The sequence below is a fragment of the Schistocerca gregaria genome, chromosome 2 (genome assembly GCF_023897955.1).
Source record: "Schistocerca gregaria isolate iqSchGreg1 chromosome 2, iqSchGreg1.2, whole genome shotgun sequence".
NCBI classification, from domain to species: Eukaryota; Metazoa; Arthropoda; class Insecta; order Orthoptera; family Acrididae; genus Schistocerca; species Schistocerca gregaria.
The window spans coordinates 535,030,821-535,054,011 of NC_064921.1; the positions used below are offsets into that span (position 1 = coordinate 535,030,821).

The window sequence follows — 23,191 nt, forward strand, 5'->3', positions numbered from 1 at the left end:
GCCTTGATCCATGGCTTTCAGTGTCATGTGAGAAAAGTGCAGTTTGGGCTTCACATTGTCTATGTTTTCGAATTCCATGCTGGTTAGCATGGAGGAGTCGTTCCGTCCGAGACAATTTATTATGTTTGAGCTCGGAATATGTTTTAAAATTCTACAAATGTATGTCAAGGATATCGAGCGGTAGTTTTAGGTGTCACTTCTGCTACCATTCTTGTAGGTAGGTGTGCCTTGCTGTTTCTTCCAGCTTCTGGACATAGCTGTTTGCTAGAGGGATCTTCATCTTTGGTAGATTATAGTCAACAGAGGGTTAACTCAGCTGCGAACGGGGTTTGGTATCTGATAGGGATTCCGTCGAGCCCGAGGACTTTGTCGAATTTTTACGATTTCAGCTGTTTCTCAATGCCATGGATACTAATATCTATTTCACTCACCTTTTTAGTGATACGAGAATTAAGATGAGGCAATACATTTGGATTTTTCTTTGTAAAGGAACCTTTGAAAACTAAATCACTTGTCTGTTGTTAGACTATGGGTCTGTTGTTGTTTAGTGTGAATCGATCGGTATGCGAGAAAAATTGTCGATATCTCATATAGAAATGCGACTGTGTATACGAACAACGCCATCTACTCATCTATAGGTGACGTTGATAGAAATGAGCAGCTGTGCAGGTCACGTGGCTTAAAGTTGATCGTTGGAATTTGATCGCAGCTGAAATGTGATATGAATAAAGAAAAACTTGTACATGAACCTGTTTTAGATTTATTCAGTTTCTGCAACACACATGAACCTTGACAGTGTCTAAACATGTATTCTGTTGGTTACATTTTGTCTGCGACCGTGATTGGGTGTTTTCATTTATGGCTCGCGTTATTTGTTTATAAAGATTACCTTATCAAAACATTACTGAACGATTTAGTTCCATCAGAGTTTGATTATATAGTTGGTACGCAAAATTAAATTTAACTTTACGCCATGCCTACTGTGTAATGTTTAGACGGTTTTATAATTTTTTTTTTTTTTTTTTTTTTTTTTTTTTTTTTTGTGGTGACATTTATATAGTTGGTGCTGGAACTGCAGGTTCTATTGTTGCTGCTCGTTTGGCACAAGATCCTAACGTACGAGTACTACTGATCGAAGCAGGTGGATACCCGCCTCCGTTTCTAGATGTTCCTCTTATTGCACCTCTTTTGCAGCTTTCAGGCTATGATTGGCATTACAGAACGGTCCCACAGGAGAAAGCATGCAAAGGTCTCAACCAAAAGGTATTTTTTTGGCAATAACTTAAACAGCCAGTCCACTTCCTTATACAATACAGGAAAACAACTCTACTTGAATAATCATTCAGTTTCTGCTCCCAGCAATTATTTCATGGTATTTACTCAACTTCGCATTGCATGTTTGCTTTGCAACACAGGTTTTCTGTCATAATCAAGGTGGTACTCTCGTGCTTCCAGTTGTTTAGAACAGAGATTAGAAGTCCACCTTTCCATCCAATGCATGTAGTGTACCGTACATCATACGACGGCACAGAATTGTGTGGGGTGTACATTGATCCAGTTTATGCAATGACAGAAGCAGTTGTGCAGGCTACTTCTGTAAAGTACACTATCAACCAGTTATAACTAATGATTATCTACTCACATTGTTAATTGCTAGAATTATTTACAAAGTTTTTAAATTAGGCAATAATGTGCATTAGTAGAAAAGCAACTACTCTGAAAAAAATGCTTGTTCTTCCTCATGTTTTATCTTTCCATCTACCACCATATGCTAACTATTTGTATAAATTGACTGATTTTAGAGAATGCTATTAGCTGTCTATACTGGCAAAACTACAATATTTTTTATTTGTTCATTAGTATTATTGAGAATTAATATACTTGAGCTCAGATAGTTTCATTAATCATAGGAGTATTGGGTAGTCATGTAACCTTCTACTTTATTGTTGAATTTCTGGGGATGCTCAATTTCTTTCCTGGTGCCTATGTGGTAAAGACCTCAGCATCAAAATATAAAGCCTTGTTCTGAACCCTAGACATAGTCGTAAAGTCCAGTGTTTACCTTTAGTATTGTAACTTTTAATTTTACAGTTCATCCTTACTATTAATCACAAAAATTGGTAGGGATGAAATGTATGGGTACATGAGTGCAAGAATCCCAATGTCTCTGCAGTAGCTCCTCCTACGCAAAGTACTTCAACAGTTCAGTCTCTAGGACAACATACTGAGAGAGAACCAAGTGTACAGTAACCAGAATTAAGCCCTTAAACAGTTCAAGCAACAAATTATTATTAATTTGTTTTAGGAATTTTAAATGTCATTTTATGACTCCATGAAGTGTTCAGTATTGTTTCTAGTGCACTTTCAAGCGTTGGCTAGAGCCAGTCCTCTGCATTAAATAAAGCTTTCTCTTAGTGGAAAAATATATTTGAATCCAGATGCTATCTATCCACTGGTTCTCTTAACTTGTACTGTAATTTTTTCGGGCCCATTTGGCAGAAAACCTGGATTTGCAGTGTTATAAAAATTAAACTTTAAATTTAATGTTAATTTGTACCCATGATAAGCATGTACCCATATTTCAGTCAGTGAATTTTCTCTAAATACAATGACTGAGTCAGCATTTTCGATTTTTAAAACATACTTTCCCTTCTTAGCTAAAGATGATTGATGGAAATGCTTTATTGCTGCCATTTGATCATCGGGATCAGAAAAACCATTTATCACGAGTCTCATGTATAATCAATGTAAAATAGCTGGATTTAGAAATAAGTCATTAATAGATGTTGCAATATGCCATACTATTGTTAAGAATGTTCAATAAGCAGTGCAACTTTTGTGTGTGTGTGGCAGGTCAGTTTTATTTAGGATTCCAAAACACTATATGATTCCCAATTCTTTTGGCTACAAAACACTATTTTTCAACATAATCACCATTCAGTGTGATGGCCTTACACCACCTTACTGGGAGGGCTTGTATGTCCCCATGGAATAACGCTGCTGATTGATGTTGGAGCCAACATCATGGTGCATCCATAACCTCGCCATCAGCCACATACTGGTTCCTACAGATTACATCCTTCATTGGGCGAACCAGATGGAAGTCGGAAGGTGTGAGATCTGAGCTATAGGGTGGATGAGGAAGAACAGTCCAATGAAGTTTTGTGAGCTCCTCTCAGGTGTGCAGACTTGTGTGAGGTCTTGCATTGTCATGGTGAAGGAGAAATTCATTTCATTGTTATGGCGGTGGACTTGCTGAAGTCATTCTTTCAGTTTCCTGAGGGCAGCACAAAACACTTAAGACTTTATTGTTGCACCATGAGGGATGACATCAAACAGGATATCCTCTTCATAGTGCCAGAAGGCTAAGGGTGCAGCTTTGGAGGAGGAGTGATGTGGACCCACACTATGGATTGTCATTTTTTTTCCAGTTCGAAATATTGGATTCGTGTTTCATCACGTGTAGCTATGGTCGGCCAAAATTTGTCATGGTCAGCCCCGTAATGCACAAGCAGTTCCACACAGATGGTCCTACATGGCACTTTATGGTCTTGTGTTAGACAGCGAGGAACCCAGCGGGCACACACCTGTCAGTATCCCAGCTGTTGGTTAAGTACCCCAATGAGTGTTTCAGCTCTACCAACAGAGATGTTCAGTTGTGAGTATGATGTTTGATGGTGATCCGTCAATCACCTCAAATGAAAGTGTCCACATATTCCCACATTGAAGGAGTCACACCTGTATGCAGCTGGCTGGCATGCCCAATTTCTTTTCTGGTGCCTATCTGCTAAAGACTTCAGCACCAAAATATAGAACTTTGTTCTGAATCCTAGACATAGTCATAAAATCCATTTGAAAACTGTGTTTACCTTTAGTATTATAACTTTGAATTTTACAGTTAATCCTTACTATTAATCACAAAAATTGGTAGGGATGAAATGTATGGGCACATGTTTGCGCAACCTTGTTGCATTGATGACAGACGGCTCGCCCACTGACTTGGCATGCTTTTGTTCACTGCCATATCTCTGTAGACATCCCGCAAGTCTTTATGAATATCTATGGTGTTTCAATGACAGCTCTTTGCTTGGAACACACCTCCATTACAGATGCCATTTTTAAGGCTATGCATATCACTGCCACCTATTGGAACTTCATGAGATTATAGGAACTGAAGCGGGAATATCCCACGACGTCTCACAACAAATTCCACACTTTTTTTAAAAACTAAAACTGGCCATGGAAAAAAAGAGTGGATTGCATTATTTGTTGAACATCCACTGTACTATGAAAAAGCAAACCAAATCTGGACTTTAAGTATCCTTAATCAGTACTTTTCTGAGATGAAATCAATATTTAAATCTATTGAATTACTCCATACAATGGCGCTTCACATATTTCAATCAAGAGTGTACCCAGAATCTGAGGGGGGGGGGGGGGGGGGGGAGAGGTGGAGGCAGCTGCTCTCTCCTCTCCCTCACTTCACAGGGTACACCCTTGGCATCTATTCTTTTAATAAGGTTTTACCCTGGTGTGAGCCAAGTTAGTATCTGAACTGCCATCTTATCTGTTTCCACGTCTATTACTGAAGCACTGCACTTTGCATAAAATATAATTTACTAAGTATTCACTACCTAGGGAGTTCTCCCCCAGGACTACTCGCTATCAGAATGAGATGGGTGGTGTTAGATCCTTGTATTCTGGTTGTGTTGTTACGTCCCACCAATGCTTCATGATTGTTGAGCAGGTTTTCAGGTTCCTCGAATAAGAAACCCCCCCCATCTTTGACGTGTGCATCACAACTGTAGCAGTGCTTCATACAGAGGACATGGATGACATCTCTACACTTTTGTCATCTTTCTGCACTGATGTAAAAATCCATATCAAGTCTCATGTGCTGTATTTCACTGACTGGTGCTTGGTGTTATATCAGTCTCAGTCTATATCCTGGCCATCCAAAGTCTGTATTTGAACCAGCCATCTTATTTCTTCAGTCCTGATGATGAAGTGTTTCACACAGTCATCCTGATTGTTTCTGACTGAAATGAGAGTTGCCTGCCCATTGTCATTTCAGCATTGGGACTGTGAAGCAGAAAGAATGATGAGGAGACTGCAGTATCTTGCTTCACTTTGTCACATACAATTGTCACAACAGATGGTATTAAATCTCAATCTCCCTGTTTCATGTCAATGTACATTGAGAGCATCTCTGACCACATCTCATTAAAGTTTCAAATCAGACCACAGGCACATTCCATTGCAGAGTGAAATCCTTTTGGCATTATTAATGTATTCTTTGAAGCCACTCACCTGTGGGTGGTGGGCAGTTGTCATTTGTGGGTGTCCTGCAAAGTGAAATTACCTCTGATACTAGTCTCAGTTGGAAAATTTTTCCAAGATCAGAGATCATCAAGTGGGGTGCTCTCTGCTACAAAATGATGTCTTATACAAGAAATCTTGTAATTTCCAGAGTGTTGGTAGACAGCACAGCTTTTGTGACAGCATAACAGAAGAGTTAGGCACTGCACATTATTACCCATCATTACTTTAGGGACCTCCCTAAGAGGTTGATTCCAATTCAGTGGAATGGCACTGCTGCAGATCAGTTGTCCCCAGATACCAGAGAGGTAATTGTGGCACGTGTTTCTGTTACTAGCGTTCCTTATAGTGGCTCACAGATCAGTAGAGGCATGGCTAATGATAATTGGATCTGAATCTCTCTTAAAGTCTTTATGAATCCTAAGTACCCAGATGATGAAGCATCATCGAAAAACTTCAGGATAGCTGGCCATAGATGAGCTGGGATGACATGCAACCATTTCTGCCCCATCAGATCACAGTTCCTTTTACACACTGTTCTTTTATTAATTGTTTTTCACTGGCTATTTCATCCTCTACCAAGGTTTCTGTAGCTTTCAGCCATGCTGGATCATCTTGTGTTCAGCAGCAGTCATTTAACACAGCAATGAAAGAGATTTTGTCCATACTGCTGTGTTACGCCAAAGGATTCCTTGGACTGCAGTTGGTATTGTTGAGTTTACATGTATTTTCGTATACCACTGTGCTGTAACACTCCTCAAGCCTCAATGCTCATCTTGCCAGTTGACGCAACATATCGTTCAGTCTAGTCTGCCAGCATAGAGAATGGTGGTTTGTCACAACAGTGAATCGTTTGCCAAATAAATATGGCAGAAACGTGGTGATGACTGTGACAACTGCAAGTAGTTCCTGTCAGACATCAAGAGTGCTCTAAAAGCGTAAGCAATCATGTTTTCAGCACCTTATTGAATTTGTACCAGAACTGAGCTTATCCTGTAACTGCTTATATATATATAAATGGCCTAGTAGATAGTGTCAGAAGTTCCATGCGGCTTTTTGCGGATGATGCTGTAGTATACAGAGAAGTTGTAGCATTTAGAGGATTGTAACGAAATGCAGGAAGACCTGCAGCGGATAGGCACTTGGTGCAGGGAGTGGCAACTGACCCTTAACATAGACAAATGTAATGTATTGTGAATACATAGAAAGAAGGATCCTTTATTGTATGATTATGTGATAGCGGAACAAACAGTAGTAGCAGTTACTTCTGTAAAATACGAGGGTCAGTCAAAAAGTAATGCCTCCTGTTTTTTTTCTACGTTTAATTGTCAGGAAATTTAAATGCAATTACATAGGTTGAAAACCACAACATTGAGGATCATTTTGTCATTTTTCAATGTAATCTCCGCCCATCTCTACAGTTTTGGTCCATCTTTGAACAAGGGCATGTATCCCAGCACGGTAAAAATCACAGCTCTGCTTCCTAAGCCATTGACGCACGGATGTTTTGACGGCCTCCTCATCTTCAAAATGAATCCCACGATGAGCTTCTTTTAGTGGCCCGAACAGATGGAAGTCTGATGGTGCCAGGTCAGGGCTGTATGGGGGATGAGGCAAAACTTCCCATCCAATTTTGACAATCTCGTCAGAGGTGTGACGACTGGTGTGTGGTCTTGCATTGTCATGCAAAAGAAGAACATCTGCCATTGATTTTGTTGGGCGAACTCGCTGAAGACGTGCTTTAAGTTTTTTGAGGGTTGTGACGTATTGAACAGAATTTATTGTGCATCCCTGCTCCAAAAAATCAACCAGAATCACACCCTCTGTATCCCAGAAAACTGTTGCGTGGAGTCACTGCACTGCACTCACCGGCCTGCCGCTCCGCTTTTCGTCAGTCAACGGTGTTTGCCCTTCAGCTTCCTTACAACGACGAACCCATCGTCTAACAGTGCTGACATCCACTGTCACAACACCATACACCTTCTTCAGTCTTTCATGAATGCGTATGGGCGTTTCACCTTCTGCATTCAAGAATTCAATCACACAACGCTGTCTCAAACGAACATCGATGTCGGCCATCTTACAAACTTCTGCTGTGCTGCCACCTGTTGACACAGAAAGTTACTACTGCAGTGGATTGCAGAAGAAGGTTTGAGGAATGGCGCCAAATTCAAATTTTTCACTTAACTTAATTTTTTTAAGTAGAAAAAAAATGGGAGGCATTACTTTTTGACCGACCCTCGTATCTGGGAGTATGCGTGCGGACGATTTGAAATGGAATGATCATATAAAATTAATTGTTGGTAAGGCGGGTACCAGGTTGAGATTCTTTGGGAGAGTCCTTAGAAAATGTTGTCCATCAACAAAGGAGGTGGCTTACAAAACACTCGTTCGACCTATACTTGAGTATCGCTCATCAGTGTGGGATAAGTACCAGATCGGGTTGACGGAGGAGATAGAGAAGATCCAAAGAAGAGCTGCGCGTTTCGTCACAGGGTTATTTGGTAACTGTGATAGCGTTACGGAGATGTTTAACAAACTCAAGTGGCAAACTCTGCAAGAGAGGTGCGGTGTAGCTTGCTCGCCAGGTTCCGAGAGGGTGTGTTTCTGGATGAGGTATCGAATATATTGCTTCCCACTACTTATACCTCCCAAGGAGATCATGAATGTAAAATTAAAGAGATTAGAGCACGTACGGAGGCTTTCAGACAGTCGTTCTTCCCGCAAACCATACGAGACTGGAACAGGAAAGAGAGGTAATGACAGTGGAACGTAAAGTGCCCTCCGCCACACACCGTTGGGTGGCTTGCGGAGTATAAATGTTGATGTAGATGTAGATGCTTGCATCGGTATGAATACAATGCTGGAACTGGAAATGATGTTAGTACCTTCGTAACGACAAGAAAAGGTCTTCCTTGCAACCATTCAAGCAATATTTGGCATCTCTACGCAGTAGTTCTTGCAAGGTACATGTCTTGGTACAGACGTCCTTTATAAACCCCTGGTAATACAAGCACATTCCAGGAAAACTTTTCCCATCAAGAATGTGCCAGGATATAAGAAGACTTGTCACTGCTCTTACTTTCTCTGGATGGGGATGGACTCTGTTGCCTTTTGCTAGATGCTCCCTTTTGTGTGTGTGTGTGTGTGTGTGTGTGTGTGTGTGTGTGTGTTCAGGTTGTGGTCTACAGTCCAAACACAGTTCAACACATTTGTTAGCCAGATTAGATGTTCTTCAAATTCCTTTAAAACATTGACAGTGTTCACCAGATAGCGAAGACACATTTTCTATTTAAGGGTTCGAAGCAGGTTGTTCATCATATGTTTGAAGATGGCTGGAGTGTTACATAGTTAGAGCATAATTTTGAACTTATAGAGGCCATCAGGAGTTGTAAAGGCAGTCTTTTTTGCAGTCAGCCTTGATGTGCAAGTAGCCTCTCTGCATGTCCATAGTTTACAAATACTTTGCTCATTTCAAACAGTTGAGGGTGTCATTAATGCGTGATGAGGATAGACCTCTTTTTCAGTATTTTCTTCAGTCATTAGTAGTCAATGTAGAAACATCATTTGCCGTCCTTGCGAGGCAATCGAGGGCACTCTGAAGGTTCACTGATGTCACCTTGAAGCATCTTCTTCACTTTCTCCCAGATTATTTGCCTCTCAGCTGACAACACCTTAATTGATGGCTGATTGGTGGATTGATCGCTAGTAGTGATATGATCCCTAGGAAGGCTTCTAGTGACACTTTATCTGCTTTTTTAAATAAAATTATTTTGCGTTTGTTTCTGGTGGATTTGGAAGAAACGGTATTGAGCCTAGCTACAACGACCTTGTGATCACTAATCCCTGTGTGAGTCATAATGCTCTCTATTAGCTCTGGATTGTTTGTGACTAAGAGGTCAAGTGTGTTTTCGCAACCATTTACAATTCGCGTGGGTTCGTGGACAAACTGCTCGAAATAATTTTGGGAGAAAGCATTTAGGACATTTTCTGCCTACCACCGGTTCTGAACAAGTATTTTTGCCAACATATCGAGGGAAGGTTGAAGTCACCACCAAGTATAACCGTATGAGTGGGGTATTTATTTGTTACGAGACTCAAATTTTCTCTGAACTGTTCAGTAACTATATCATCGGAGTCTGGGGGTCGGTAGAAGGAGCCAATTATTAACTTAGTTCGGCTGTTAAGTATAACCTCCACTCATACCAATTCGCACGAAGTATCTACTTCGACTTCACTGCAAGATAAACCACTACTGACAGACACAAACACTCCACCACCAATTCTGCCTAATAATATCTTTCCTGAACACTGTCTGAGACTTTGCAAAAATTTCTGCAGAACTTATTTCAGGCTTTAGCCAGCTTTTTGTACCTATAACGATTTCAGCTTCTGTGCTTTCTATTAGCGCTTGAAGCTCAGGGACTTTCCCATCACAACTACTACAATTTTCAACTACAATTCCGACTGTTCCTTGATCCAAGCACGTTCTGTATATGCCATGCACCCTTTGAGATTGCAGCCCATCCCGTACTTTCCCAAGGCCTTCTAACCTAAAAAAATGCCCAGTCCACGCCACACAGCCTCCGTGTAACTACCCGTGTAGCCGCCAGCTGAGTATAGTGAACTCCTGACCTATTCAGCGGGACCCAAAACCCCACCACCCTATGGCGCAAGTCAAGGAATTTGCAGCCAACATGGTCGCAAAACCGTCTGAGGCTCTGATTCAGATCCTCCACTCGGCTCTGCACCAAAGGTCTGCAGTCGGTTCTGTCAATGATGCTGCAGATGGTGAGCTCTGCCTTCATCTCATAAGCAAGACCGGCAGCCTTCACCAAATCAGATAGCCACTGGAATCCAGAGAGAATTTCCTCAGATCCAAAGCGACACACGTCATTAGTGCCGACATGTGCCACCACCTGCAGCTGGCTGCACCCTGTGCTCTTCATGGCATCCGGAAGGACCCTTTCCACATCAGGAATGACTCCACCCAGAATGCACATGGAGTGCACACTGGATTTCTTCTTCTCCTTAGCCGCCACATCCCTAAGGGCCCCCATTACGTGCCTAACATTGGAGCTCCCAACTACCAATAAGCCCACCCTCTGCGATTACCCGGACCTTGAAGGCTGAGAATCATCCTCTGAAACAGGGCAGGCAGCTGCATCTGGCTCAGCCAGAGACAGTGCCTGAAACCTGTTTGTCAGACGCACCGGGGAGGCTTTCTGATCAGCCTCCGGGGACGTCTTTCGCTGCCTGCCACGCGTTGGAACGACCTCCCAATCAACCACAGGTGAGGGCTGAGCCCCACTGCGGGCAGCAACTGGGGCAACCACAGTGGCAGACCGATCTGGGGACAGATAGGACAAGGTTGACATCCCCGTGATACCCAAGTCCGCCTCCCCACAGTGGTGCCCATTGGCAACAACCTCAAGCTGCGCGACTGAAGTCAGCACCGCCTGCCAACTCAGCCCTCATCCGAACACAGCAATCACAGTCCCTGTCCATTCTAATCAATGTTGAACAACAGTTACTGAAACACGAGTCTGTGCCTAGATAACGCAAGGGAAACACGCAAAGAATGTATGAACTAACCTGTACGAATGCCTAATGACTGCACTACAATCTGCCTGAATTTACGATTACAGTGACTAAAACTCAAAATTACATCTCCTATACGAAACTCTCACGCAATTTAAGTAAGAATCTACGAAGTAAACACAGAAAAGAAGCTCTACATGTATGTTTGTGCACTGTCGATGTGCACGAACTGGGAGCTCAGGCCACACTGGTACCTGAGAGCCTACTAGACAGACAAGTGCCACTGACGTTCCAAAACAAAACAAATGCCTAACGACTGCGCTACAACCTGCCTGAATTTACGATTACAGTAACTAAAACTCAAAATTACACCTCCTATACGAAACTCACACGCAATTTAAGTAAGAATCTAAGAAGTAAACACAGAAAAGATGTATCTTTCTGTGCTGTGGATGTGCACCATCTGGGAGCTCAGGCCACACAGTGTAACTAAGCATTTGGAGCAAAGACTGGAAGTCATCTCCATGATGCTGATGGGATAACATTGTCTTCAGTGGCAAAAATTACCCAGAGCAATCTTTGATATGTGTACGTTTTGGAGTAGCTTTGTTAGTCTGTAGCCCTGATCTCCCAAAGTCTAGATTGCTTGTCCCATCTGAGAATTAGATTATGACTACATTTTCTTAAATAATGAATTCTGGAGGATGTGTTCTGTTGCTGACGTTATTCTTGCAACACATGAGCCTGTCAGTCAGACATATTTCTCATTGAATGAGATTTTCACTTCGTAGCGGATTGTGCACTGATACGGAACTTACTGGCAGTTTAAAACTGTGTGCTGGACCAAGACTCGAACTCAGGATCTTTGCCTTTCTTGGACAAGTGCTCTACCGTTTTAGCTACCCAAGCATGACTCACGACCCGTCCTCATAGGAGATGAGGACCAGAAGAAGTGAAGCTGTGGGGACAGTTCATGAGTCATGCTTGGGTAGCTCAGATGGTAGAGCACTTGTCCGCAAAAGGCAAATGTCGCGAGTTTGAGTCTCGGTCTGGCACACAGTTTTAATGTGCCAGGAAGTTTCATATTTCTGATTTTTGATTTTCAACATGTTGGGTTTCGTATTGTGGAACATAATCTTATTTAGCTGGCAACACTAAGCATTCATAAATACAGTAAAAGTTGCAAAAGTCGACTACCACTCTCGTCAGGTTGTTCATTGATGATGATGTTGATGAGATTTCCTTATATCTTGGTGATTGTTATGCATGGCGGGTTTTTATCTACCACAACCTCACCTCTGTAGATTGCTGCCTCACTCAGTTTTCTGAATTCGCTGGTTAAGTGAGTGGCCGGTGACTCTGTATGGTCGATAGGAAATGGCTACTTAGTGTTGAGGAGCAACCTCATCCACATACTGTGGTTAGCTTCATGCCACCTGTTGATTATAATTGTCTGCAGCTGACTGTTGTGGACAGAATTGTTATGATAGTTGACCTCCAGAAGACTCATCTTCTTTCTCTGCAGTAGCATACAATATTTCCAGGGTGTCCACAGTGGAAACATAACGGCATGTTGTCCTATGCCCTCCAAATGTGTATTATTCTGCAGGGCGCTATATTTGGCATTTATAACATGCTGGGTTGTTGTTTGATTGCTGCAGTATAGATCATAGATCAGAGTTGGCTGAGACCATTCTTACTCCCATCTTCGAATGGTGGAAAAGATTGGTGCTAAAAATCTATACTCTTCTTCTTCTTATTCAACATTCCTCTTGGTGTATGGGTTCAGAATTCATAGCTGCTCTCTCTTGCTTACTCAGTCTGACAGTTCTGGCTGCCATAAGCTGCTGCCTCATATTACTTGATTTATGAGAGATGTGAAGTCATGGTGGTCTTCCACAACTGCTGCAGGAACCAGATTTGGAGATCAGTCTTACTTCTTTCATCCATTTCTTCCCTGTTGCATTTCCCCAATGCGTTGGTACCACTTTAAGAATTTTTTGGTAGTTGTGACATTCTTTATCAGAAGAGCTTGATACATGTCTTCTGCGACTCCTTCCATCAAGTGTGGGATTTTGTTGAATTCTGTCATATTCAGATTCACAGTCTGGTAAAGGGTCAGAACATTCTGTTTATGGTACTGTGTCATTTCCCCCATGACAGTGAGTCCTGTTGTTCTTCTGATAAGTGATTTGCTGTGACTGTCACCAAACATTGTTTTTCACCTTGGTCCTGTAATGGAGCTCCTGCTCTATACTTTCATCCATTCCATCAGGTCCTGACCAGCATCTCTGGAAAACACTGATGGGTGTCTGATATGGTGTTTGCGTTTTGGAATCCATTGTTTCCTGAATATTTGGACCTTGAGAATGATGTAATGGTTGTGTTGTGGTTCCTGTTGATGTAGGCAAAGAATTTTACATTACCCAATTAGAGACACGGCAATGCAGATGTTTCGAAGTACCTGGTGTCTGTGCTAAAGAATGTCACATCATAACCACAGTTAAGTCCAGATCCGAAAACAGCTTCATCACTGAAGTACAATACTTAGCACTGAAAGTAGGTTTGTTTTAAAGACCAGTGTACAGCCAAAACTGAACTCCTGCATGAAGAATCCTGCCATTTATACAAACATCAAGTATTACAGAATATATAAACATAAGAAATTTCAAGAATCCTCCATAAATGACAAATAATTGCTGGTGATTGGGTCTGAACTGGTATCCCACAGCGTGCCAGCCAGCCACACATTCTGCTGTGCTGCACTGCATGCAGGGCAGCTCATGAAAATACACTCCTGGAAATGGAAAAAAGAACACATTGACACCGATGTGCCAGACCAACCATACTTGCTCCGGACAGTGCGAGAGGGCTGTACAAGCAATGATCACACGCACGGCACAGCGGACACACCAGGAACCGCGGTGTTGGCCGTCGAATGGCGCTATGTGCGCAGCATTTGTGCACCGCCGCCGTCAGTGTCAGCCAGTTTGCCGTGGCATACGGAGCTCCATCGCAGTTTTTAACACAGGTAGCATGCCGCGACAGCGTGGACAAGAACCGTATGTGCAGTTGACGGACTTTGAGCGGGGGCGTATAGTGGGGATGCGGGAGGCCGGGTGGACGTACCGCCGAATTGCTCAACACGTGGGGCGTGAGGTCTCCACAGTACATCGATGTTGTGGCCAGTGGTCGGCGGAAGGTGCACGTGCCCGTCGACCTGGGACCAGACCGCAGCGACGCACGGATGCATGCCAAGACCGTAGGATCCTACGCAGTGCCGTAGGGGACCGCACTGCCACTTCCCAGCAAATTAGGGACACTGTTGCTCCTGGGGTATCGGCGAGGACCATTCGCAACTGTCTCCATGAAGCTGGGCTACGGTCCCGCACACCGTTAGGCCGTCTTCTGCTCACGCCCCAACATTGTGCAGCCCGCCTCCAGTGGTGTCGCGACAGGCGTGAATGGAGGGACGAATGGAGACGTGTCGTCTTCAGCGATGAGTCGCTTCTGCCTTGGTGCCAATGATGGTCGTACGCGTGTTTGGCGCCGTGCAGGTGAGCGCCACAATCAGGACTGCATATGACCGAGGCACACAGGGCCAACACCTGGCATAATGGTTTGGGGAGCGATCTCCTATACTGGCCGTACACTTCTGGTGATCGTCGAGGGGACACTGAATAGTGCACGGTACATCCAAACCGTCATCGAACCCATCGTTCTACCATTCCTAGACCGGCAAGGGAACTTGCTGTTCCAACAGGACAATGCACATCCGCATGTATCCCATGCCACCCAACGTGCTCTAGAAGGTGTAAGTCAACTACCCTGGCCAGCAAGATCTCCAGATCTGTCCCCCATTGAGCATGTTTGGGACTGGATGAAGCGTCGTCTCACGCGGTCTGCACGTCCAGCACGAACGCTGGTCCAACTGAGGCACCAGGTGGAAATGGCATGGCAAGCCGTTCCACAGGACTACATCCAGCATCTCTATGATCGTCTCCAGGGAGAATAGCAGCCTGCATTGCTGCGAAAGGTGGATATACACTGTACTAGTGCCGACATTGTGCATGCTCTGTTGCCTGTGTCTATGTGCCTGTGGTTCTGTCAGTGTGATCATGGGATGTATCTGACCCCAGGGATGTGTCAATAAAGTTTCCCCTTCCTGGGACAATGAATTCACAGTGTTCTTATTTCAATTTCCAGGAGTGTATTTTACTTACATGGGCCAAACATGATGTCAGACTATTATGACAACTATCAGTTATTTTATTTTTTTTCATATGCTCAGTGACTGCATTTAACTGCAGATTCCTTCTTGGTGTGGAAATTGAGTCAGTACTCCATCACTTCATTCTATTAAGCTGAAGGAATATCTTCTCTTCTGATTTGAGTATAAAGGCATTGATAGACTGTTAAAAAGGAATTTTACTGCACAATCCAATTGTTATCATCCCTTCATGTAATCATGAAACTTGTTCTTGATCGTAAGTACCTGTTTACTTTCTTGATTCCTCTTTAATTTTTGAAATACCAAAGAACTCTTGTGTTACTCTTGAGGAGGATTACCGGGTTGGTTGCACCAATAATCACACCCATTTAGCAATAGTTCATTTATTAACCTTAACACATACAAGGATCACAAAGAACAAACTTGAACGTGGCGGAACAGCCAAAGATAATGCTTAGAGTCAAAGATGGACGCATATAGACGTTGGTGTCGAATCCATCGGCGCTACATGGCAGGCAGAAATGGCTGGTGGGCAGAGGGATATGGAGGTTGATGAAGTGGCGTCTGATGCGGTCCGCAAAGGAAGGTAAGTCAGACTGAGGGAGAGAAGTGGAAGGGCTCACAAGTTTGCCAGGGAGAACAATGTTCTGGCCATATACGAACTCAGCTATTGTGCCTTTGATGTCTTCCTTAAAGTTTGCACAAATGCCAAGTAGCACAAGGGGAAGGGCCTCCGTCCATAGAGTGTCATGGCATCGAAGAGTCGCCTTGAAAGTGCGGTGCCAATGCTCGACTAGCCCGTTACTTTGTGGGTGATATGCTGTGGTATGGATGCGCTGGATGGCGCAATTGTTACAAATCCCGTTGAGCAGGGCCAACTCAAATTGTCTGCTCTGGTCAGTCGTGATGATAGCTGGACATCCGAAGCGTGATACCCATGACCCAACAAAAGCTCGAGCAGCAGTTTCTGCTGTAATATTGGGGAGGGGGACAGCCTCGACCCGGCAAGTTGTTCGGTCGATAGATGAGAGAACATAACGAAAGCTGTTAGAGGGGTAGAGAGGCCCAAAAATGTCAATGTTAATATGCTGGAAATGCCCAGGAGGGATCGTAAAGGCACCAGGGGGGGAGGGGGGTGAAGTGTGCTTGTATACTTTGCAGTGTTGGCACACGAACACTGGGGTGGGCTAAATTATGCAATGCGTTGAAGACAGCTCTATGGAGTGTGGTTGGGATGAGGGGACCTAACATGCCCATACTGTCGTCACACCAGATCTCACCAGAAATGCCAGGGAAGGTGGTGTGGACAAAGTGTAGTGAAGAAGTAGAGTGTGAAATAAGGTTTTGTGTTTCCTTGTCGGTGGGTCGGAGGTTAGGCAGTTCAGAGAGGTCTAACACTGAATGGACGGTGTCGACTCATGAAAGGAAATCAGCAATATATTGTCAGCACCCTTTATGTGTCTGACATTGGTGGTGAACTGAGATATGAAGTCCACGTGTCTGAAGTGGCTAGGGGGTGGGTCAGCTGGCGGGTTTGTAATGGCCGCAGCCAGGTGTTTGTGGTTCTTTAAAACATAGAAAGAGCGTCCCTCAATGCCAGTCTTAAAATGCTTAATCGCTTCGTAGACTACAAGCAACTCCCTGTTAAACACGGAATATTTCCCTTGTGCATTGGTGAGCTTGTGCGAGAAGAACAGCAGAGGCGAAGTTTGGCCGTTGATTGTCTGGCTAAGGACAGCACTGATGGCAATATTGCTCGCGTCTGTGGTGATGAAAAGCTGTGCATTGGGATGAGGATGCACGATGGTGCAGGCCTAGGCAATAAGATTTTTTAGGGCAGTGAAAGAGTCAGTCATAGCAGGGGTCCTTGGAATGGGTCGAGATCCAGAAGTGTTGGTGCCTGCCAAGGCGTCCGTCAGTGGAGCCTGAATCTCCGCAGTCCGAGGTGGATGTCGGCGATAATAATTAACTGTCCCCAGAAAGGGCCGGAGCTCTTTGAATGACGAAGGTCTGGGTAGGTTTAGTATTGTTTGTACTTTCTCAGGAGGCGGCGAAATGCCGTCGGCAGAGACCTGAAAACCAAGAAAAGTTGCAGCGGGTTGATGAATCTGCAATTTGTCCTGGTTGGTCTCGATGCCGACTGCTGCAAGAGTGTTCATAACAGTTTGCACATGTCGAATGTTGTCCTCGACGGAGGAGCTGAACACAAGAATGTCATCAAGATATGCAAAGCAGAATTGTAGGTCGAATAGCACTTCGTTGATGAAGCGTTGCCAGGTCTTGGGTGGGTTTTTCAGACCGAAGGGCATGAATCAAAACTGAAATAACCAGATCTGGATGGTGATTGCTGTCTTCTCGTTGTCTTCAGGTGCCATGGGGATCTGGTGGTAGGCCCGTTTGCAATCAATGACAGAGAACATGGTCACACGTGCAAGGAAACTGGTAAAGTCGGCAGTGTTGGGTATGGGGTAGGTGTCCATAATTGTTCGTGCGTTTAGTCATTGGTAGTCTCTTCACATGCGCCAGGACCTGTCTTTCTTAAATGTCATATGTATGGGCGTAGACCAGCTACTGGCAGAGGGTTCAATGACGCCGGACCTTAGTAGTTCAGACATCTGATTTTTAAGGTCAGAGAGGTGCTCGGGACAAAGTCGATGTGGTTTACTGGAGATCGGGGGACCTGGTGTGAGGTGAAGCTTGTGAACCGTGCCGTTGGTGACAACGAAAATGTTTCTGGCGGCACGGGAGGTGGTTTGTTTACAGTGTGTGGTGGGTGGGACAGGCGACGCGTAGTCGTGGTGTTCGGAGCCACTCAGCAGATCTGACGGGAGCCGAGGTGGTGAAGTGTACCAGGAGTCAATGCAACAAGATGGCCGTCGGCTCAAAGCAGTGGCACCGTGGTCGGGTGAGCTCGGTAGAGCTCGTGAGCCATTAGTGAGTCCATTGTCCGAGGACGCGGCCTGTGGCAGCTCGGTCGCGGGCGAAACGCTTGGCGCGACTGCACTGTTTGTGTTGTCAGTGGCGGCAGTGCACAGGACCTGAAGTTGCATGGTTTGAGGTGCTGCCCGCGAGGGGTGGGGTAGGAGCCATCAGTTCGGGAACACGTGACGCTCGTCATGCATGTGCACTTGTGTCCGGTCGAGTGTCAAACGCTGCCGTGTTAGGAGGGTGTGGCCCTGCTGAACTGTCAGTACACATTATGGCAGTCTTGATAGCACAGTTGCGAGTGGTAGCGGGAGGTACACACACAGGGGCTCGATTGCTGGTATTGGAAGCAGAATTGGTGCACTTACTGACCTTGCTTTATCCTTGCTGTAGTGTCTGTAATTCCTGTGCTGCATCAGAGAGCTGGAGCTGTGTGTTGTGTTGCCGGAGGGAGAGCTCAAAGTTTTCCTTGTGTAAGCAAGTGACGTGTTCAAGCTCGACAAGGCACTTGTGCGTGGTTTCTAGTAACATTGTCGACAGAGACGAGCCTGTACGGATGAGATGAGCCCGGACTGATTGAGATGAGCCTGGACCGATGTGTCATGGGGGGGGGGGGGGGGGGGGAGGGGGGGGTTGCTCGACGGAGCACAGGGGAAGTGAGCCTTGGATGGATGATGAAACACAGTGTTTCGCACTAGGTCCGGTGAATGTTGTGTCACAAGAAGCCAATGCCTAGTATAGGTTCGTAAATTTTGCACACTAAAAAAGTCCACTCGAATTTGCAGTTTGCGGAGAGTGAGACGATGTGGGAAGTTGAACCCGAGCATTGTAGTTTACTTGAATTCATGGCTCGCAGTGAAGTATGATGTTTGATGATGCTAAGGATGTAGGCAGCAGCGAAACATCGGCACCTGTGTCCACTAGGATAGGTATCCTGACAAAATGTCTTTAATGTAAAGTCATCCGCAGTTATCCGGTCGTCCCCGGACACAAGCACTGGAGGGTGCCTGTCATGTTGGGCGCAGGAGGCGGCACCTGGACATACCTGCGATTGGTGTCTGGGGAGTAGCAGGGTGGTCTGTAGTTCCGTGCCGCCTCACCAAACCGTCTGTGGAAGTAACAGTATGGGTAGTGAGGTTGCATTTCCTGCGGAAGGTTCGTTTCCAGTGGTGGTGGCTGAGGTTCGGTGGCCGCAGTAGGTTTGGTGACAGGAGGGGGCATGACCATGGGCCGAGCCGGTGACATCCCAGTTGCTTGTTTACTGCTTCCCGGAGCGAGCGGAACGGTCGGCACAGTACAGCCCTGGCCACGTCCGGACGTAGGGCGATGAGCCTGACCTGAGACTTGTCAGGTAGGTGGTGGCTGGCGAAATAGAGCAGTGATGCATCGTGTAGCTTGTCAGCAATTGTCATTCTTTGCTCAACAGGTTCAGGAGACCTTGAGCCAGAGCAAAGCAGATGTGAGGAGATAGTGTATCTGATGGCGAGGAGAGCTGTGTCAGAGAGTAGATCGGTGCTGACCAGGGCACGTAGCCATCTCCAGAGCTGGGAACGTTTGTCGTTGCCTAGTTGCTTGATGTGGAGCACTTGCCATATTGCTGCCTCATTTGAGTGTGCAAGCCGACTTAGAACTGTCTTTTTGACTAGAGTGCACCGGGTAGATGAGTCCAGGGCGTCTACCAGGTCAGCAATCAAGTCCTCCTGGTCGTGCAGGTGGGTGATGAGGCACAGAAACCTGGTAGACTCGTCGAGTTTGTAATGGTCGAACACTTCATCCATAATTTTGAACCAGGTTGTTGCTCTGTCGGGATTAAACGGTGGCAGCATCGGTAAGCGTTATAGAATGTTCGGAAGAACAGGTTGAGTTGAGTTTGTCGGTACACTGTCTGAATCGAGCTGTTGTTGCTGTAGTATTCCAGGGGAGTGTGCCTCCAGGGGATGTGGCAACGACGGCTGTTCGGGTGGCAGCGTGAAGGTGAGTTGAGCGCGATCCATCCCGATGCGGAAGGCCGATGTGGATGAGACACCGTAATGTGTCGATTGCGGTTGCGGAAGCTCAACACATTGCGGGTGTGTTCGGATTGACACGTCGCGGAAGATTTGACGCGGATGAGGCACTGAGATGTGCCGAGAATGGTAGCGGAAGCTTCACTGGAGCCGGTATGGGTGTGACAGGTGAGAAAATGTTCAAAGTTTGAGAACGCGTGTTAGTCTGCAGAAAGCTCGATGTATGATCAGAGCCAGGGCCACCTGTGTTGCAGGGAGGCTGCAGACGTGTGGGCTGTCCAGAAGCACAGTGTGGGAAATGATGGAATGTGTGAATGTTCACTGTTCACCAGTGAGGAGGATTACCGGGTTGGTTGCACCAATAATGACACCCATTTAGCAATAGTTCATTTATTAACCTTAGCACATACACGGGTCACAAAGAGCTAACTTGAACATGGAGGAACAGCCAAAGATAATGTTTAGAGTCCAAAGATGAATGCATATCAATCTTGGTGTCGATTTCATCAGTGCCACACTCTCAACCTAATGCAAGTCCTTTCATTTCAGTGGTTTTTGTGTCAGTGTTATAGTCTCTCCAGTGAAAGAGTTCCTCTCAAGACTAAATGGTCACCTTTCCTCTTCAAAAATCTGATGTGACAACCAAGCATCAAATGTTATCATTGTCTTCATCATCTCTTTTTTGTCCTTGGTCTTCACACTTAATATAAAAATAACCCAAGGTTGGTTTGAACACCATTGCTTTAATAAGCAAGATCTTTAAAGGTGGTATGCCTTTGGACTTTACTGACCTGCACTGATTTACTCAACCAATTATAGGGGAACCCACAGTTTGATGTGGATTCCAAACAAAGGTGCAACTTGGCATTTTTCACATTAACAAGTGCCATGAGAGGTGAAAGAAGTGGCAAGTGGCAGAAAAAAAATCCTAGGCCTGACTAGAAATCATATTTGAGGCTATTGGATCTACAGTTTAGAACTTACCCACCGAACCACACCATTACTAACATAAGGTGATACAAAAACAAACAGTTTCAAGGCTTAACATGGTTTTGAAATGAGGTAGAGATATCAGCACAAATTTGAAAGCTTGTGTCAGAAACTTAGAAAACCAAGAACTGCAAACATTAAGTGACAAATATGTCACGACTTGGTATTTCTGACTATGGTTAGAAGACCTTTTCTAAGGACTTCTTCAGTGATGGAATTGTAAACAAAATAATAAAAATGGAAACTCATTGCTTAAATTTAAGGTTTAATGCTAAATCATCAGAGGTGACTGAAGAACAGAACAATTAATTATGTATTTTATATGACCAGTATAATTTCACACTCTTCATTATTCACCCAGCTCTCATACTCCTATCTGCCTGGCATCAGTTTCTGGGAGCTTCTTTTTTCACAAAGTTATTTATTATTTTTTCAGCTTATATTCTGAACTCCTTATTGCTTTTGATCTGAATTGTGCTACCCCACAATATTACAAATATTTACTATCTGACATAGTTGTCTACAGTATCTCTTAATGACAGCACTTGTGTTTTGCATGTGGAGGTACTGTGTTTGATTTCTAATGAGGGCATTAGTTGAAGAAATTGGATGAGCGCAATGGTAAACCACCCCAATAAAAAATTCCATGTGGCAGCAAAGCAGTTTGAGTTGGAACACAATTAAGCCATGCTGTACACAAAATGGACCTACACAGTTGTGGTTGATGTCAGTTACTGTGCTTGCATACCCATGTGATGGTTCCTAAGTCTTTAGTCCAGAGACTGGTTTGATGCAGCTCTCCATGCTACTCTATCCTGTGCAAGCCTCTTCATCTCCGAATAACTACTGCAATCCTTCAGATCTGCTTAGCGTATCCATCTCTTGGCCTCCCTCTACGATTTTTAGCTTCCACACTTACCTCCAATACTAAACTGCTGATCCCTTTACGGCAGAGCGGGTTAGAAATTTGTGCGTAATGTTTGTTCACTGTCTTTCGTCGTACTGTGCACTACAAAAGTTCTACTTACCTCAGTATGGCCTGTGATCACCAGCCAATTTATCTGCATACGTAGATACTGTTCAGACAGTGTTAAAAGCAGCATTGAAGAAAAATCGCCATCAGTAATTACGTTTGTAAAGTCTGCGTAAACTCTGGTAGCAAACTATCCTGTAACATCTTATAACAATTTTTGGGTGGAGGATGATTGCTTCATCTCTTTAGAAAAATATCAAAATTCTGCAACAATATATTTTATTTCTTTAGGTTCAAAATAAAACTTGCTATTGACCTATATTTAATTAATGAATAATATCACTGCCCTCAGCTCACAGTTCAGACAACCCAGTACACACAGAAGGCAGCAAGGAACGTATTTACGCCCAACCCAAATTATCACATGATTTACAGTCATTACTCTGCTACAATATACGAGTTTCACATTTGGTCCTTTTTCAGTGGATATCTAATAAAGAAATTGCTCACCAAATATTCCATAGACGAATATGAAACATGCCACCCACAATTTTACAAAGGCCTGAAGTTCACAAGCGGTTCTCTTTCCAACAAAACAACCCAAAAACTTCCGAACTTCACAAAACTGTCTGTAAATGCAACTGCTGTTACGGCCACACAATCTGGCTGTGAGAAGCTTATTATTTCTTCCGAAAGCCGACTAGCGACTCACTCACTGCCGTTCCTTCCAGGTCCAATAACTACATGCAATATGTGGGAAATGCTTAACTCTGATTGGTTGTTCAAAATGACCTGCCAATCAAAACAGTCCTTCGAGTTCTTTTTCGCGCTAAAACTGTCTTACGCTAATCAACATTCACTGATGCATTTACGTCACTTCATCACTCATTCTCAATTACTCACACACCAGCATATTAACTAAATAATAATCTTTTCTGAATTTTATATTACGAAAAATGAAAAGTAGTTAATGTTTTTTAATTATGAAAATCTAAATAAAATGTTCTGCCATTTTGTGAACTCCAGTAATGATACCAAATGATACTAAAAGACAAACTGTTATGAACCCTAACTTACAAGTGTTGGTTTGGGGTGTTTTAGGTAATTTTCTCTAACTATGAAAGTATGCCAGCTAGAAAACTGAGACTTTTACACAATATTCTTTTCAATAACAAAGGATAGTTGTTTGACTTTTAACTAAATTGA

At 44.2% G+C, this 23,191-nt stretch overlaps 1 protein-coding gene across 1 annotated transcript in view; it reads left to right on the plus strand.

Moving 5' to 3' along the window:
• The first annotated feature begins 421 nt into the window (after nucleotides 1-421).
• Nucleotides 422-23,191, plus strand: part of LOC126330639 (glucose dehydrogenase [FAD, quinone]-like) — a 182,340-nt gene continuing 159,570 nt past the window's right edge. Inside the window, exons 1-2 of the mRNA XM_049996382.1 lie at nucleotides 422-944; nucleotides 1,061-1,263. Of these exons, the coding sequence (XP_049852339.1) occupies nucleotides 806-944; nucleotides 1,061-1,263 (342 nt within the window). The 5' untranslated portion in view covers nucleotides 422-805. The remainder of the gene's footprint in view (nucleotides 945-1,060; nucleotides 1,264-23,191) is intronic.